Source organism: Crinia signifera, chromosome 6 (genome assembly GCF_055691185.1).
Source record: "Crinia signifera chromosome 6, ASM5569118v1, whole genome shotgun sequence".
Taxonomy (NCBI): Eukaryota; Metazoa; Chordata; class Amphibia; order Anura; family Myobatrachidae; genus Crinia; species Crinia signifera.
In genome coordinates this window covers 96,704,165-96,721,618 of record NC_139222.1, presented here as the reverse complement: position 1 = coordinate 96,721,618, position 17,454 = coordinate 96,704,165, and the positions used below count along the sequence as shown (strand labels likewise).

Genomic DNA, 17,454 nt, shown 5'->3' with positions numbered 1-17,454 from the left:
GGTGCAAGCGAGGGGGTGGTGGTTAGATAGCAGGATGTAAACAGGAAACAGGCAAGGGGTCGGAGAACCAGCTGGTTTATGCAGTGGAAGGGTACGCTTTGATGAATAGGTGAGTTTTCAGTGCCCGTTTGAAGCTTTGCAAGGTCGGGGAGAGTCTAATGGAGCGAGGGAGTGCGTTCCACTGAAGGGGTGCAGCACGGGCAAAGTCCTGTACTCTAGCATGGGAAGCAGTGATCAGGGTGGAGGAGAGACGACAGTCGTCAGCTGACCGAAGAGGGCGGGAGGGTGTATGAATGGAGATGAGGTTAGAGATATATGGAGCAATGGAATTAGAGATGGCCCTGTATGTGAGTGTGAGGTGTTTGAAGAGGATTCTGTAGGGGAATGGAAGCCAGTGCAGATTTTGTTGAAGGGGAGTAGCAGAGTTAGAGCGGCGGGAGAGGAAGATAAGCCTGGCTGCAGCATTGAGGACAGATTGGAGAGGAGCTAGTTGGGATTGAGCGAGGCCAGTGAGAAGAGCATTACAGTAGTCAAGCCGTGAGATGACTAATGAGTGGATGATCAGCTTAGTTGCACTCTGTGAGAGAAAGGGCCTGATGCGAGCAATGTGCACAGAAGTAAATTTGGCATTGCTTCAGACACGTCTTGTTTTGAAAGCACTGGTTGGAAAGCCAAAGTCGTTCAGTCAATGCTGATGACAACTTGAATACAAGTTTTGGCGGCACTGATTATATCAGAATATGTGCTACTGTTGCCTGAATATTACATACAGGGCCACCAATAGGGGCGTGCTGTGGGTAAAGCTGTCCCGGGCAGCTCATTTTGCCCACCGCAACCCCCGACTGCCTCCTCTGCGCTCAGTGCGCTGAACAAAGCAGGTCCCAGAGCGCAGGATTATTCAACCCAGGACGCAGCCAATCATAGCTGTAGGTGCGCGAGCTCTGATTGGCTCACCAGCCGGTGCTGCATTTTAATTGGCCACCGGCATCCTAAAGAAGTTGAAGAAGCCTGCGCTCCGGAACCTCCGGGCGGAAGAGGAGATGTGGGAGCATGAGCCATGTTATGGTAAGTCAAGTGACGAGGGAGGGGGGCCTGGGTCCTGGACTGGAAATAAGATCCACGCCCCGAAATTCCTGATGGCAGCCATGATTACATACTAAGCAGCACATCACCAACTGCCTGGAGATAGGAACTAATACAAATCATAATCATGTACTGTAGCTCCACTAACAGCTACAACTGGTATTTTGGTACCCTATGTACTGTATCAACATATCTTGGGTAGTTGAGTCATATGTTACTTCTGTTTAATGCCATGGAATAAAGTTTGAATTGAGATTCCCTCAATGTACAAGTGTAGTTTAATACTGAATATTGTGTATTGACAATTTATAATAAAAACCTAATAATGAAAGAATTATTTATGTGTGGACTGAAATGGTTGCATCCGCTGGGTTGCACAAGTTTTCACTTCTAACGGGATGAAGGAGTGGATTGGGGACATTGCTACATACAAAGTAGCGAATCTTGGTGAAACATTGGTTCGTCTTGGTTTGCAGTCACAAACCAAAGACATGTTTCTATTGGTTTTAGAATTTTGGAAGTTGCAAATTAATAGAAAAGTGCATTCCTACAGTAGGTGGAACTTCTACCACTGTAACACACAAGAGTGTCTGATGCCACCTCAATCTTTTGTTTAATATAAGACATAAATGAGTCTAAGCTAAACAGTTTTTTATAAGAAAAAATGAAAAAGTAATTATTTATAAAGAGGAAATATTGCCCGAATCAAGAAAGCAAAACAGCAAGTAATTTTGTGTCGGTATCAAACCATTTCGCTATGCAAGGGGAGAAAATATATTTATATTGTTTCTGTGCAGGGTAAATATTGGCTGCTTTTGTATGTAGCCCACTGATTTTGAATAGCTTTATTTTTTGCAATTTAGGTTTCAGTTTGAACACCCCCAATCCAAACTGAATCTCTGAACATGTTACATCTGCCCCAACTGCAGTGGAACATGGTTTTGCCCCTATAAATGTTTTTTTTTTAAATGCTAACAAAGCTGAATCAGGCCCATTAAGCTGCATATGAGACGAGTGCAGTCACACTACTAACTGTGCAGATCTTCCAGTCATTACACAAAGTTAAGTGATGATTGATTAACATACTGGGATGCACTGGCCAGAAAACCGGGAGCATTTATACAGATTGCTGGTCCACAATATTTCATACTTGCCTACTTTTGAAAACTAGTTTCAGAGAGATTATACTTGGTAGTAGAATTTTGCACAGCCCCCCACCCCATTAAGGAGGCGTGTCATGCTCCACCCAAAGGGTGTGTCTAGTTCCATATATGGAGAGATTGTGAAAAGAGATTGTGAACATGGTACCTAGAAGTGTGCGTGTGTACTGCTACATATTACAGGAATCCAGTAAAATGACTTATATACAAATGGAGATGAGACCCAAAGCAGTTAGTAAGAGCTACTATACTTGGTAAAGTGCTGGGAAATGGTGATGATGATTTGATGTAAATTGGCCCATCTCTCATTCTTTTTCCCCCAAAAAATGTAACATTCACATCAGTACCTGCCCCAGTGGAGCTTACAATCTATATTCTTTATAAATGAGCCATAACGTTAATTAACATAAATGCAACATTTCACCTTATAAAGTACACATGTTGGAGCATAGGAATTATCAGGGAACACACATACCATTGAATTCTTGACACTCTGTAGTAACCGTTCGTGTTGCTCTGCTATTGCCAGAGCTGCTGAATGAACCTTATGATAAATGGCTTCGCCTTCTCTGGTTTGGAAGATAAACAGTCCTTCCCCTGTGTCACACATCCTGCCAACAGACAAACAGAAAACACATGTGAACGAAGACAAATACATTAGTCTTCCCTGTAGTATATCCAAGCTTGTCTACTGCAATCAAACTAGTTACATCCCGGTCCTGTGCAAACAAACAGACAGATAAGAGTATGACTATGCTCTGAGAGATAAATACTGCAAATTATAAAGCTACAGTACCATCCTTGAATTGTGTTATGTTGCATTATGGCAAAGTGGTGTAAGGTGTGTCAAACGAGACCTTTATGATTATAGCAAAGGAAATGCGCGGAGTTGGCCACAAAATATGAGGACTAGAGATGATGGGTTTAAACACTCTAATCCCAATAACAAATGGAAAAGAGTTCCTATAAGAAAATATGTTAACAATAGAAAATATTCAAATACACAGAATAGGTTTGAAGTTCCAGTGTTTAATAAGTACGAATTTTTTTTTTTAAATTAAGAAATTTAAGATAACACGCAATCTAGTTATTTTTTTAGAAACACCATTATGGAGAGACAGGACATTTACTCAGAAAAACAGTGCAAATTTTCAGACAAAAAGAAAACAGGACACACGCTAAAAAGACCAAACCCCCAGTAGAGTATGGCATTTTTAATTTATCAGACTATACTTTAAAACAGGATGAGATCAAATTGTTGTCAAAAGGGCTTTCATTTGCACCGGATAATAAATCCAAAGGCTTTGATTTATTTGTAGATAGCAAAAAATGGATTTATTTTTAGCATTAGTGTTCTTATACATTTAAGAACACTAATGCTAAAAAGATATTTCCTTTAAAAATAAAAAAGTTGAGATAACGCAAGAAAATAATATGTCTGAATCAGCTAAGAGATTAAAAGTAAAATCAACTTTTTACCCTGTAGAATCTAGAGGGAGTAATATTGATACTTTCTTTAGTCTGATTAAAAAAAGATTTTGACGAGATGTGTGATACTGTACTTCTAAACTTCGCAAGGGTACTTTAGGTGCATCTGAGAGAGCAGCTATAACAAATTTGGAAGATAATAAAAACATCCTTATTGAGAGTACAGATAAAGAGGGGATTAGTTATTTTGAATAAATCTGATTATTTGGAGGAGGCTTATTTTATACTTAATAATCCTGAAACGTATCTTAAATTGACAAATGACCCCACTGAAGAAATAGTGGAAATTGTTAGAAAATTAGCTGAGTTAGGTTTATCCAAATCACATGCCATGTTAATTCCCTGGCGAAGAAGGCCCGGCAGCATCTTTATCACCTAAGACGACTTTAGACTATCCTCAAGAGTACTAAAGAATTTTGTATTCCTGCACCATTGAGAGTATCCTGACAGGAAATATCACGGCCTGGTTTGGCAACAGCACCAAAAAGGACAGACAAGCTCTCAAGAGGGTTGTGTAATCGGCAGAGCGTACCATCCGTATAGTGCTTCCAGACCTGGACACTATGTACAGCAAGTGATGCTGGACCAAAGCCAGGAAGATAATGAAGGACCTCAGCCATCCCAGCAATGGACTATTCTCTCTGTTGCAGTCAGGGAAATGCTACCGCTCATTGAAGGCAAACACAGAGCAAATGAGAAGGAGCTTCTTCCCGCAGGCCATTAGAGCCCTCAACCAGACCTCCTAATACTGGGACTTTGTTTCTTTCTAGACCTACCCAACACATTCTCTCTACACTCTTCCTCAGCCAATCCAATTATCGTAATGTAGGACAGTTGTATGATAAGCTTTTCACTACATATTTTACTATGTATGATTTTTGGATGTGACAAATAAAATTTGATTTGATTTGTGTCTATAAATATATTAATAACAAGTTTACTACAGTGGCTATATTTTATTACCTGCCCAAAATCCATAAAAGGCTGGTCAAACCACCAGGGTGCCCCATTATATTGGGAACTGGGTCTGCCACTGCGGTTTTATCTGAATACAGTATGTAGACAAACAAATTGGCAAATTTATTATTTCATTAGATTCCTATGTGAAAGATTCCACATATATTCTACAGTTTCTCAGTGATTTTGATTGGCATGGCGAGTAGTATTGGTGTACTATTGACGTAGAGCTTTATACACGTGCATACGGCATAGTGGAGGTTTAAGTGCAGTTAGACACTTTTTAGAAAATAATAGTGCTTTAGATAAAGAATTTTGTGAATTCCTTTTGCGATGTATCAATGTGGTTCTAAAAAATCTTTTTCACTTTCCAAGGGGAGTACTATTTGCAACAACGTGGGCTTGCAATGGGTACCCCCTTATGCACCGAGTCTAGCAAACCTATATCTCGGACAATGGGAAGAGAATAATGTTGAGATCAATTCTGTTTATAAGGATAATAGCAAATGTTTTAAGAGATATATAGACGATATCCTTATCATTTGGCATGGTGATGTCTGCTTGTTCGAAAAATGTATGACTGAATTGAACATAAATACATATAATCTTACATTTACCAGTAACATAAATAACAAAAAAAAAATGAGTTCCTAGACCTGGTCCTAGATACTAGCAACTGGACAGAAGGTCAGAAAATTGAGACTTACACTCATATTAAAGCTGTTGACAGCAAAAGCTACATCGATTATCGAAGTTGCCATCTTGACAAATGGCGTAACAATATACCTTATTCACTATTTGTCAGGATCAGACAAAATTGTGAGAATCAGTCTAAATTTGAAGAACAAGCAGACATCTATAGCCAGAGGTTCATAGATAAGCACTATCCACCTGACCTCATCAATAAATGTAAAGATAGAGCCCGTACTGCTGATCGAAAGGAACTGTTAGAATATAAAACCAGAAATACGTTTAATGACGGTATTCCTTTCATTACTAAATACAGTACTGACAATCACAAAATTCGTTACATCATGTATAAGTATTGGGATGTGTTGTTATTAGATCCCATATTGGGTAACAGGAATTGTTGGTGGGACAGATCGCACAGGATAGTAATCTCAATTGTTTTAAAAAATGAGAAAGAGGGAGAGGCCCCCCGTTAGCTCTATACAGGAATATCTATATGATGCTTGGGGGTGTGCTACCACTGGGACAAATTATTGAGATAACTTGAAGAAGGAGAGAGCAGTTTGTCACGATAGTGGTGCACCACAATAAATGAGAATGACTTAAAAAGTAACTTTTATTAGTTTATCACGTAAAAAAGAGGGAATGCTGCGAAATATGACAGACTACATGTAACATATAACAAGGACAAGTGAACAAATAGTGCAAGTTAAAAACTTGGGCTCATGCGGCGTCCCTTAGCACTTTAAATTCCTATTGTCGTAGGTTTTGTTAGGGCGTCTCTTCCCTACGTGTCGGCTGGACCGCCTATTAACACTAGAGGGACGTGCTGTATTCATGGATGTTTTCCTGTCTGTGATTACGTCTGATAAGTCACAATGTTGCCATATAAGGATGTTGTGGTTTTGTATCACAATATTTATTTTGTGCATATAAACACTGTAAAAGGTGCAGCGTGGGTCACAGGTTAATGCAAACTTTCCATGTATATGGATAGATACTGAGGATGGTACACACTATGTAGCGATTGGGATCGGGCAGCGGGCAGAAATTGCCTGGTGTGTACTGCTCCGTTTCGCATAAGTAAATCAGCTAATTAGCTTTACATCAGGTAAATGCAGTTGCTATAGGGCCCCCAGTATCAGCGATATTTGGGCATTAAATGGATTTCAATTGATGCCGTATGGAACTCCACAACGTGCACTCTGCATCGGAGCTGTGGATAGTTCTCTACACGGCTAATCAAGACGACTTGTGTCACGCTAGAACACCTTACATATATCGGTATATATATACGTAGTATAGGATGGCAGGCAGTAGGTAAGAACGTGCCGCTGTAGCCTCTTAATTGCTGTAACCGACCATACGGGTTGAACCCTGTGGCTTATTGGTACGGTTCTCACGAGGGTAGCTAGCTGCGTTCTAACGCAGGTACTGCACCAGCATTGTTAACAAACATAAATCAATTTTAAGCTAGACATTAGAGTCCTTAAAAGGACTAGTAAAACAGACAGGAATCAGGAGGCTAAGGGAGCGTCCGCACGGCTATGGAGGCCGGCGTACGCTTCGCAGTTCTTCTTCAGGGCAACCTGCATTGGTGTCACTGGCCAGTTTAAACAGACGGTACTCTAACGTTGTAACAATGAACGTTAGTGCTGCTCCTGGTGCTCCGCCTTTCTTATTAACCTATTGTGCAAGTTAGATTGCCCCGTGTGGATGTCTTTGCCGTAGGGAATTCGTGTATCTGTGTGTGGATTGGGTAAATATACCACCACCCGCCTATGTGGCTGGTGTGCATACATTCCCTATACATAGGAGATAGTGATCGTGGCCAGAGTTGGTTGGTATGGCGTTGTATCTCATATAGGTATTTGCCATTTGTACTGGCATATATGTCCGGGGGGGTGGCATAAGCACGGGCTGTTGGCTAATGTAAGGTCTCAAGGGTGCGTGTTGCCCCTTTATGATGATTGTTGACACGATTTGTGTCAATGCATGCGATCACCTATTATGCAATAGACGGCAGACAGGCTTGTAAGTTGGGAAGGTGTGGGATCGTTTCTTAGGTGACTGCCGCATACGGTAGAATCATATACTCGGGAGGCTTTGTAGGGTCTGATGGTTCGTGCATTCATCTCCATGTGGACAGCTGACACTCAGGACCCGTGATAAATAGCCACAGTCACCATAAAGGTGTATTTGCACTCCCATGGTAACTGTTGACACAACTGTGTCGATGCATACAAGAATTATTTTTATCCTTATTTTTATTTTTATCTGGCGACACATTATTTCCCCATGTATATATCTGATGTCTGCGCCTATTATGCGATAGACAGCAGGCAGATTCATTGATTGAGAAGTGTGGCATTATTTCTTGTGTATATGACTACCGCATACGGTAGATTCATACTCGGGAAGCTTTGTGGGGTCTGGTGGTTTGTACATTCATTGTACCATGATGACTGCTGACACATTTGTGTCAGTAGGATATTGGGACTCCTAGCTGGAGGTATAATGTCTTGCAGTAGGTATTGCATTATCTAGGTGGAGGATTTTAGTCGTAGGATATTTCTTTTGTATTTGGATTTACCCAAATTTCACATCACATTAATTTCGTTTTTAGGAGACTGAATCGACAGAGAGGTGGGTATGATCACCATACTGGATGTCTGGAAAAACCCTCGGTTCGTTGGTAGCGCCTCTCAAGCTCCGGGATATCTGATGCCGAATGGTAAGTATTATATGTCTGTGTGTCATCCCTTATATTAGGGGTGAGCATCTATGGACTCAGATGCTTGGGGGGCGTATAGTCTCTCCCACAAGTGTTATTTATCCATTGTGTTTCTATATTGCCCTTTATAAAGATGCGGGTTCTGTGGTATCTCCTTGCTTATTGGACGGTTTCGAGATGCAGAGGTCCAGGGAGTTATGTTGACTGTTACTACATCCTGTCGATCGGAGATAATTACCACTTATTGGTGTGCTATCGTGATTAAGTTCTCATAACCCCCTTACTATCTTTTGGAATGCTATACTTGTGTAGGTTATCATTCCTCCTGTTAGTACTTAGGTCACTGGAATTGTAAAGAGGTATCATGTCTAATATCGGAAGCGATCTGGTCTAATAGTTTCTGAGCTAATGTCTTGCCTCCAAAGCCTCAGATTATTTTTAAAAATACCTTAAGATCTAGACTTGCACCTAGTAATCTTAAAATGGAAAAACATGTTAGTATGTTTAAACCCATTCATAGTTTTTTTCCTTGCAATTGAGATAAAATATGTCGCCATGCTAGAAAAGATAGATATAAAACTTGTGATGCCCTTGGTGAATGTTCTTGGGAGATTAAAAGTAGGATGACTTGTCTGTCCACCCATGTTATCTATATGCTCGAATGTCAATGTAAAAAAAGATACATTGGGAAGACAAAAAGGCCTTTGAAGATTTCAATATTAGAGTACACTAGGCAGGGCCGGCGCTGGCCACTCAGCAGATCCTGCGGTGCAGGGAGGCGCCATGTTGAAGAGGCGCGCTCTCCCTGCACTGCCACTTTGCTACTGCCGGGTGCTGCTTTTGATGCGCCTGTCACACAGACAGCGGCGCCGGCGGCAGCTCAAAGCACAGCAACAATGCTTCCTCTGCCGGCATAGCATGTGATTGATTATTCCCCAGCGCGGGTCCTCACAGGGATTGTCGGAAGCTCCGCTGTTGCTGTGCTTTGCGCTGACGCTGCCTGTGACAGGTGCAGCACACGCCTGGAACAGCAGCTACAGTATGGGCCATCATTGCATGGGGTAAGTGTATGAGCTGCTACCAATGCCAGAACTTCTGGGGAGGGGGAGCGGGAAGAGGAGGTAGGGGGTGCATGGAAGGGAAAGAACTGCTGAACGTTTTCACCCTAGACCACCAGGTAAAATACATCAACTGCTAATTATATATATATATATAACTTATTGAACCAGAGTGCCAAATTATTCCTTAAGCATATTAAATTGTTTTTAATATTATATATATTATTTATGCACACAATTTAGCCACTCATTTGCTCTGTGCCCTCTGTATTGCCCCTAATGGCTTTAAGGGGAAAACACATATAGCCACACTCGGCCACACTCGGCAGCAATCTGTACATCTTACAATAAATCTACACTGATTCCTGTTTGGTATTTCACCATTTTAATGAAGGTAAGCGGCACTTATGGGGCATAATATGTAATAGGGATTAGGGTGTGCGGCATAATGTGTAATAGGCATAATGGTGTGCAATATAATGTGTAAGGAGTATTATGGTGTGTGGCATAATATGCAATGGGTATTATGGCAGAGTATATATATATTGGTCATTACGGCATGTGGCATAATATGTAATAGGCATTACGGCATATGGCATAATATGTGATGGGCAGTATGGCGTGTGGCATAATATGTACTAGGCATAACAGTGTGTTTAAAATATGATAGGCATTTTGGTGTGTGGTAAAATGTGTAATGGACATTACAATGTGCGCCATAATGTTTAACGGACAATAGGGTGTTAATTTTTTGCGCGCGCCTTCGGCGCGCACTATCCCTGATATTGTGTGTGTGTGAGTGTGTGTGTGTGTGTATGTGTGTGGGAGGGGGGGGGGACCAAAATGTCTAGATACGGTATTGCTGCTTCTGGGCAAATTATGTGTATAAGAGCCACTACTACTACAGGCCTTATACATACTTTTATTCAGCGTGCGCCTTTGGCAAGCGCTGTCCCTTTGTAAAGTGTGGGAGGGCGCAAATTTATAGTGTGCAGGAGGGCGCCGGACACCCTAGCACCGGCCCTGACACTAGGAATATTAAACATAAAAATCTTATGCATAATGTGTCTCGGCACTTTGCATCATGTTGCAATGCCGATGTTAACTGTTTATCTAAAACCCCTAGAACAAGTAACTCTTAATGAAGAGGAGGTGATCTCCTTAACAAATTAAGCCAAAGGGAAACTTTTGGGATATACACATTGCAGACATTAGCGCCGGACGGTTTGAATGAGAATTATGACATCACTCCTTTTTGCGGTAATATCACTGGCGGGCTGTCATCACACTGGGTGATGCGGCGATGTTGAGCTGTGCTCCATCACATTTACCCTATAGTGTGGAGACCACTACCAGTGTGGCCGCATTAATGATGCTGTTTTCTCTATTCAGCCGTTCAATTTACATACCAATTACCCAGTTATAATGATATATTGTTTGGTGCACTTTAATGCTATCTACTGCGTGACTAATAACGTTTGGTTATTTATATATATTGCGTGACTAACAAGTATTAACCTTTGATTGCATATACATCTTTCAATTGATATATATCTAGTCATTGAATAATATGATTTGATTTCAATACCATCCGTCTAATGATATATTCTCTTCCTCTTGTGTATCCCTCATCTAGCTTCGCCTCCAGTGTAATTATTTAGCTAATGATGTGTAGTTTTATAATGTAATTTTATAATGTTTTTTATGCTACCAAAAGGTGATCAATTATCTCTCTTTTTATATACACCTTTTTTTTAGAAAATAATAAGGTATATGTTTCTTAATATATATGAATTACTGTACCTGTCTTATGTGAATAGGAGATATATATATAGTGTACTGTATCCCCTGGCTTTCGGCAGGGCCAGCGGGAAGAAGGCGGCACTCACGGATTTAGAAAAATATTTTTTTATTTTTTCAAGGTGGTTCAAGTGGCATCATTATGGCATAATGATGCACCCAAAGTGCAAATAGTGCTAGTGCATGAAAGTTACTAGCACTATTTTACTTTCATGCACTAGCACTACTGTATTTGCACTTTAGGCGCATCCTGATGAAAAGGCACACAAGCCTTAAAACTTTAATGATGTCATAATGATGCCACCTTGAAAATATAAAAATACTATTTTTCTAAATCTGTGAGTGACGCCTTCTTCCTGCTGGCCCTGCCAAATGCCAGGGGATACAGTTCACTGCATGGTTTTGAGTGAGGGCACCACGGTATCTAATCTGCTTGTCCGGAGTGCCGAGCAATTCCAGAAGATATATATATATATATATATATATATATATATATATATATATATATATACTCAGCTGTGCCACTGCATGTCCTAGTCTTAATACACATTAAATAATGGGGTTTTGATTCATGGATTGATCAATGCATTTACGGTAAGCTTGCAGCCCAACGTCAAACAACCCTGTTTCATGGCTATTCCTACTTTAACACGCAGCCTCTTGGTAACCTGGTAACTTCTCATATATCATAGTCAAACTGAAAATATGCGTGGTTCCTGATTTAGAGCTCACCTACCAGCTAACTCATAGTCTATCATCCAAATAAATCATCTCCTGTGTTAGAATTGTTATTTTAAACAGCTGCTCCTCAAAGTGAATCCTCTGTTAGCACAATCCAAAATGGAATATGCTCAATAAAACATCAACAGGGGGCTACGATCAATTTACAGTAAGATGTCCTCAATAGTTTTACAGTTTAAAAATGATTGAACTACATGTGAACAAGCCCAAATTGGGTAAAATGTCTGTCACATTGCACTTCTGGGTTCCGTGCAGTGCACACAAACAAGCCTGCCAGGCACCCAGGAGAGAAAGACTTTCCCCTGTCAACCACAGGAATACTTATCCTCACCTATGTGTCCTCTCGTTAGTAAGCCCAGGCACACAAGATAGAGAGAGAGAGCTTCTGCACTTTCTGAAAGCAGAGAACCAATACTCTTCCTTATCGATCAGATCAGTCATGGTAGTTACAATCTAACTTAAGGGGATACTCAATCCCGGGTCCTGTTCTCGGCTGGCAAACCGCAGGCAGGATTCAGTGCGCGTCCCCGCGTGTCTTTATCGCTGGCCGAGATTGATGGACAGTGTCCATCAATCTCGGCATTGGCAGGGTTCTCCCACCGGAGAACACTGGCGCTGTCTGCTCGCTTAGCTCGCTCTGTGTGTGGGCTGTCAGCTCTGTGTGCTATGCGATAGCGGTGCAGCACAGCCCGGCCTAGCATAGCTAGGTAGCCCTGCACACATCGCTATGTGTGTAGGGCCTATAATTGTGTTTTTTTTATATATATTTATCTACTACAATGAGGTTTTTTTTTGCTGAACACAGTTTTCCACAACATATATGATAGTTTGTCAATTCAGTGGTTATCTGGTGGCAAGCAACTCACAGAAACAACGTCTCTTTTGGAAATGAGTTATACTGTATGGTATTTTTCTCCTGTTAAGCACTGTGTTATGCATTATTATACTGAATTAACACAATATTTAACCTGTGTGGTGCCTATTCTCCATGATAAAAAAAATATTTGAACTGATTAAATTACCTGGTAGGAATTTATACACAAACAATATACAGTATATTTGCCTATTTGATACTCATTGGTCCGGTAACTGTCCACTAACAAGTGGCTAATAATAAGTCTCTAGTGATGAATTCTTTCATGTAATGATAAATTGTGAGCAATGGAGGATAAAAAAACCTTGGGATTATTTCTTCAAAAAAAAAAAGATGTAAAATTTAACAGGGAACTATTTATTTTATACAGAGCATACATTCTAACAAGTTTTCCTAAAAATTATATATATCTAAAAAAAAAAGAGGATTTTAAGACATATAAAAATCAAGATAAAAGCAGAGCACAAGAGTCTTATCTTAGTGCAGAAGGTCAGTGACAGAAGGCCAATGCATTTTGTCCTGCTCTCAATTTATCATTACATGACACCATTGGTCGCTGGAAATCCCTATCCATTTTTCTCTCTCACAATAATCTACCATTGCTGTTTACTTAGGGGATGGGTGGGATCCTGGGATTTGGGGCATTTATTGCTGGGATTTGGATTGGAGTCTTGATTCCTGGGATTTCCGGATTAAAATGCGCATGCACATTTTAATACCTTTCTGTCAGGCAGGGTTGAGCATGAGCAGCGCTTGGCTCAGGCTCTGCATGGAAAACATTCTGCACAACGTGATATTAGAGGTCATGCTGTGCAGTCACACACTGACTGTCCCCTTCACCGCGTATATTGACCCCCGCCTGCACTGTCTCATAGCCGCATGCCTTCTGCTCCATGTCTGCTTACTCCTGCTGCTTCCACATATCCACTGGCTCTGCTTGCTCCGCCCATCCGGTAGCCGCAAATGACTGCTTCTAGAGAGTTCCCAGTGTCAGAAGGGCTAAACCCAGAATCCCGGGAATCGCGGGATTGACAATTTTTCATCCCAAATTCCAGGATTGAAAAAATGGTCTGTGATTGGTCTCCATAGTAGGGAATATTTGTAATTTAGACTAATTACATTAAACCTGTCTAGCGGCTAAGAGGTACTTTATAAATGGCACTGCGCACACACACACATATAAAATGTGTGTGTCTGTGTGTGTTCGTGTGTGTGTGTGTTAATAATGATAGAAAGTCCACTAACATGATTGGACACACTAGATCACATGACTGAATTATTTTCCAAAGGCTGCACATCTCAACTACTTCCAACTGTCACCAAAACCCGTCACAAAGCCAAAGTTTTTTCACGCCACAACTATAAACAATAACATTAATAACAAAGACACTGCTCACAGAAAAGACACACACAATGACAAACATACACATAACACATTTTACATTGATTGTCTGATTGAAGTAAATTGTGAAATGATTAAACTGATTGTGATGTGGTTTTCACTGCTAGAGATATAATACTGGACATTATACCAACATATGAATAAGTTTGACAAACCAGAGAGAGAGAATTGACAGTATTGTATTATTATTGTATTTAAGTGTATTGTTTTATATTAATGCGATTTGTATTGGTAAATGGATTAATGATTCGACTCAGTTGCAATTAATACCCTATGTGACAAGATCACATACATGGGGATTCAAATGAAGACATTGATCTTATTTTGTATAGCAGGTCACAGAATACCAGATTAATTCCATAGGCAAGTGTATTTACAGGCAGCAGCATACAGGGATTCACAGCATAGACAGACTCTTCAAATGCTCTAGTGGGGTGCCCCTGTTTGAATTTTAGACAGTGCTGCAGCCCCTCCTTTGCAACTGCCACTGTCAAGGAAGTCCAAGAACAGATCATTCCCCCCCCCCCCCCCCCCCTCCCCTGGAATGGGTCAAGTTTGGAGGTACACCTGTGGCGGTACTAATGGGTAGTGGGCCCAGGTGCAAAAAAATATAATTTGGGCCCCCATCCTCCACCCCAACTCATATTCTCAATATGTAACACAGCAGTGGATGACAGGGAGAGGCAGAGGGGACGGGGAGAGGCAGGGGGGGGGGGGGGGGAGGGCAGAGTGTGGCAGGAAAAAACAGTAGGTGACAAGAAGAGGGTGACAGGGAAGCATTGGCCCCCTTAGTTCTCAGGATCCCGGTACACTGCACCTGCTGCAACAATGGTAGTTCCGCCTCTGAGGTACGCATAACAGACAGTTGTTCAAGCAGTGAAAAAGCCAGGCCAAGCACGTCCATCACAGGCAGCGCATCATATCTGTTTCCACTACATGACATCACTGTACACCTTGACAAGTTGGCAATGATTTTAAGCTACTGTATTCTTTTTCCTGTAAATTAGTCATTTAAGCCTCACAACCAAAGTTCATCTTCAAAAGGCTCAGTGATTAAGCTCTGTGCTTACTTCAGATCAGACACATTAATTATGTTAGATATTCCACTGTTCATAAATAATTCTCAGTGTACTCCAAAATTAGATCTGTGTTGTTGCTTTTCTCAGTAAGAAGCATAAGGTTATTATTTAAATGTTGACTTGAACCTGTTCTTTTTCATTGTTATTTTTATGTTCAGCTTTATGTACAGAAAATCATTGTTTCTTTTTTGGGCAGTTTATTTGTGATTACGCTGTTTTGTTGGGTGTAGTATTATGTTCGGTTGAGTATGCCGACATGCAGTAAGAAGATGACATGTTTAGCATGTTGAAAGTGACCAAGTTGACATACAGTACAGTGCATCATGTCTACATAGATTACTAGCCGAACGTCAACCTACAGTAACATCCCTGGTAGCCCTGCATTTACTTATTTGCTCTTGGCAGCAGTGTTGCCTCCAGTGCCATCTTCTGGGATATGTGTTATGGGCTGGATTCAGTTACAGTGTACTGTATATATGAGCTTCAGTTTGTATTTTTCATCAAATCAATGGAGACAGATTCTGCTTGCTCTGAAATAGGTTGAGAGCAAAATCACCATACCATGAGGTAAAGTGCAAAGTCCCTAGAAGCTGTTATGGTAGTTTATGCATTTTAATTGACCATAAGGGTTAGCAGATGAACAAAAAAGTGTTGTATAAACCATTGAGGGCCAGATGTATCAAGCTTCAAAAGTGATAAAATGGAGAGTGATAAACAGCCAGCCAATCAGCTCCTACCTACCATGCTACAGGCTGGGTTTGAAAAATGATAGGTAGGAGCTGATTGGCTGGTTGTTTATCACTCTCCATTTTATCACTTTTGAAGCTTGATACATCTGGCCCTTAAGCAGCAAATAAAAGAATAAGGACATAAGATGCCTCTAGTGAGATGCAAAATGCCTCTAGTGAGTTTAGCTGTATTTCGAAAGCTGCAATAATTGAAAAGGCAAAATCATGCCTGTGTCTGCGTATTGCAGGCTACTGCATACGTTTCATATTTTGCAATCTGTTGATACACTCAACCACTGAGACGCCTTTTGCTGCCATATTCTCCACTTCACAGTGAACCAGATGAAGTGTGTAAAGAACATTTGTTGACCATTGAAAGTAGAGGCAGCCATTTGTGGTGCTACCATTAATCATGAGAATGCAAACTATCAGTAGCAATGAGAAACATTGGTGTAGTTAATTGAAAAGCGCAACTGTCACATAAAGGGTGCTTTTATGTGTAGGAGACAGGTCCACAGTTCTGCAATTTCAGCTGTCATTCAATAAAGATTAAAGGAAATAACACGATTGTCATTGGATAATATATATATTTTTTGTACACACCTTCCAGCTTCAAACGTGAACCAAGCTGGGTCCCGCCCATACCTCCGCAATGAGCTTAGCGGCCAAGACACCAGCTTCATCCTAGGGTTCTGCACATCCCACAGGCAGATGTTCTCAAATGTAATCTGCAGAGTACATTCCCCATGGACATCTATATTAGGGGATGGCATCAAATACACATTGAATCTCTCTGGGAGAAAAACAGAATGTTAGTCTTATATACAGTATTTACAAATAAAAAAAATGAGACAAAATATGACTATGCAATAATAAAAAAACTTTAAGGATAGATAACTATGCAGTTTACATCTGCTTCTTAAAAACACATACAGTATGTAACAGAAAAAGAAAATGGGAAAGCTTGTTTCTTGTGTTAGTATAGCACAACATAAGAAGTGGACAACCTGTGGATTTTTAGGGCATCGGATACATACATCATCCCAGCAGTCAGGGTGCCCAGGGTCAAAAGACCAACTCTGGCATCTCGATACAGAGAATCCCGACAGGAGCTCCATAAGGAATTTAACCATCTCCCCCTACCCCCTAACCCATCATTGCATCAATCTAACCCCCTCCCACAGCCTGACCCTAAACCTCTTTGTTCGTGCCCAACCCTTATCCATGCACCCCACCGCCTAAACCTAACCCTTTCACCTCACAGTCTAAATCTAACGCCACCTTGTAAGTGCCTGAAACTCCCTCCCTGCAGCTTAACCCTAATAATGCCACTGTATACAGTAGGTCATTTGTACGAACTCATCTAGCGTACTGTGTTCAGTTCTGGGTGCCATATCTCCAGAAGGATATAAATGCATTAGAGACTGTACAAAGATGGGCAACTAAAATGGTGCATGGCCTACATCACAAAACGTACCAGGAAAGACTAAAATATCTTAATATGTATACTTTAGAGCAGAAAAGGGAAAGGGGGTACATGATAGAAACTTTCAAATATATCAAGGTTTTCACAGGGTACAGGTGGGAGACATTCTTCACAGGAAGAGGAACAGCAGAACACGAGGACATGCACTGAAACTAGAGGGAGGAAGATTCAGGG

At 40.9% G+C, this 17,454-nt stretch overlaps 1 protein-coding gene across 2 annotated transcripts in view; it reads right to left on the bottom strand.

The window, feature by feature from the left end:
• Nucleotides 1-17,454, bottom strand: part of DOK5 (docking protein 5) — a 150,605-nt gene that overhangs the window by 14,807 nt on the left and 118,344 nt on the right. The window contains exons 5-6 of one of the 2 annotated variants that reach the window (XM_083146526.1): nt 16,398-16,548; nt 2,719-2,854 (exon numbers count right to left, since the gene is read on the bottom strand). In XM_083146526.1, coding sequence (XP_083002652.1) covers nt 2,719-2,854; nt 16,398-16,548 — 287 coding nt within the window. Of the gene's footprint in view, nt 1-2,718; nt 2,855-16,397; nt 16,588-17,454 lie in introns of both variants that reach the window. The other variant, XM_083146525.1, reaches the window with a different exon arrangement.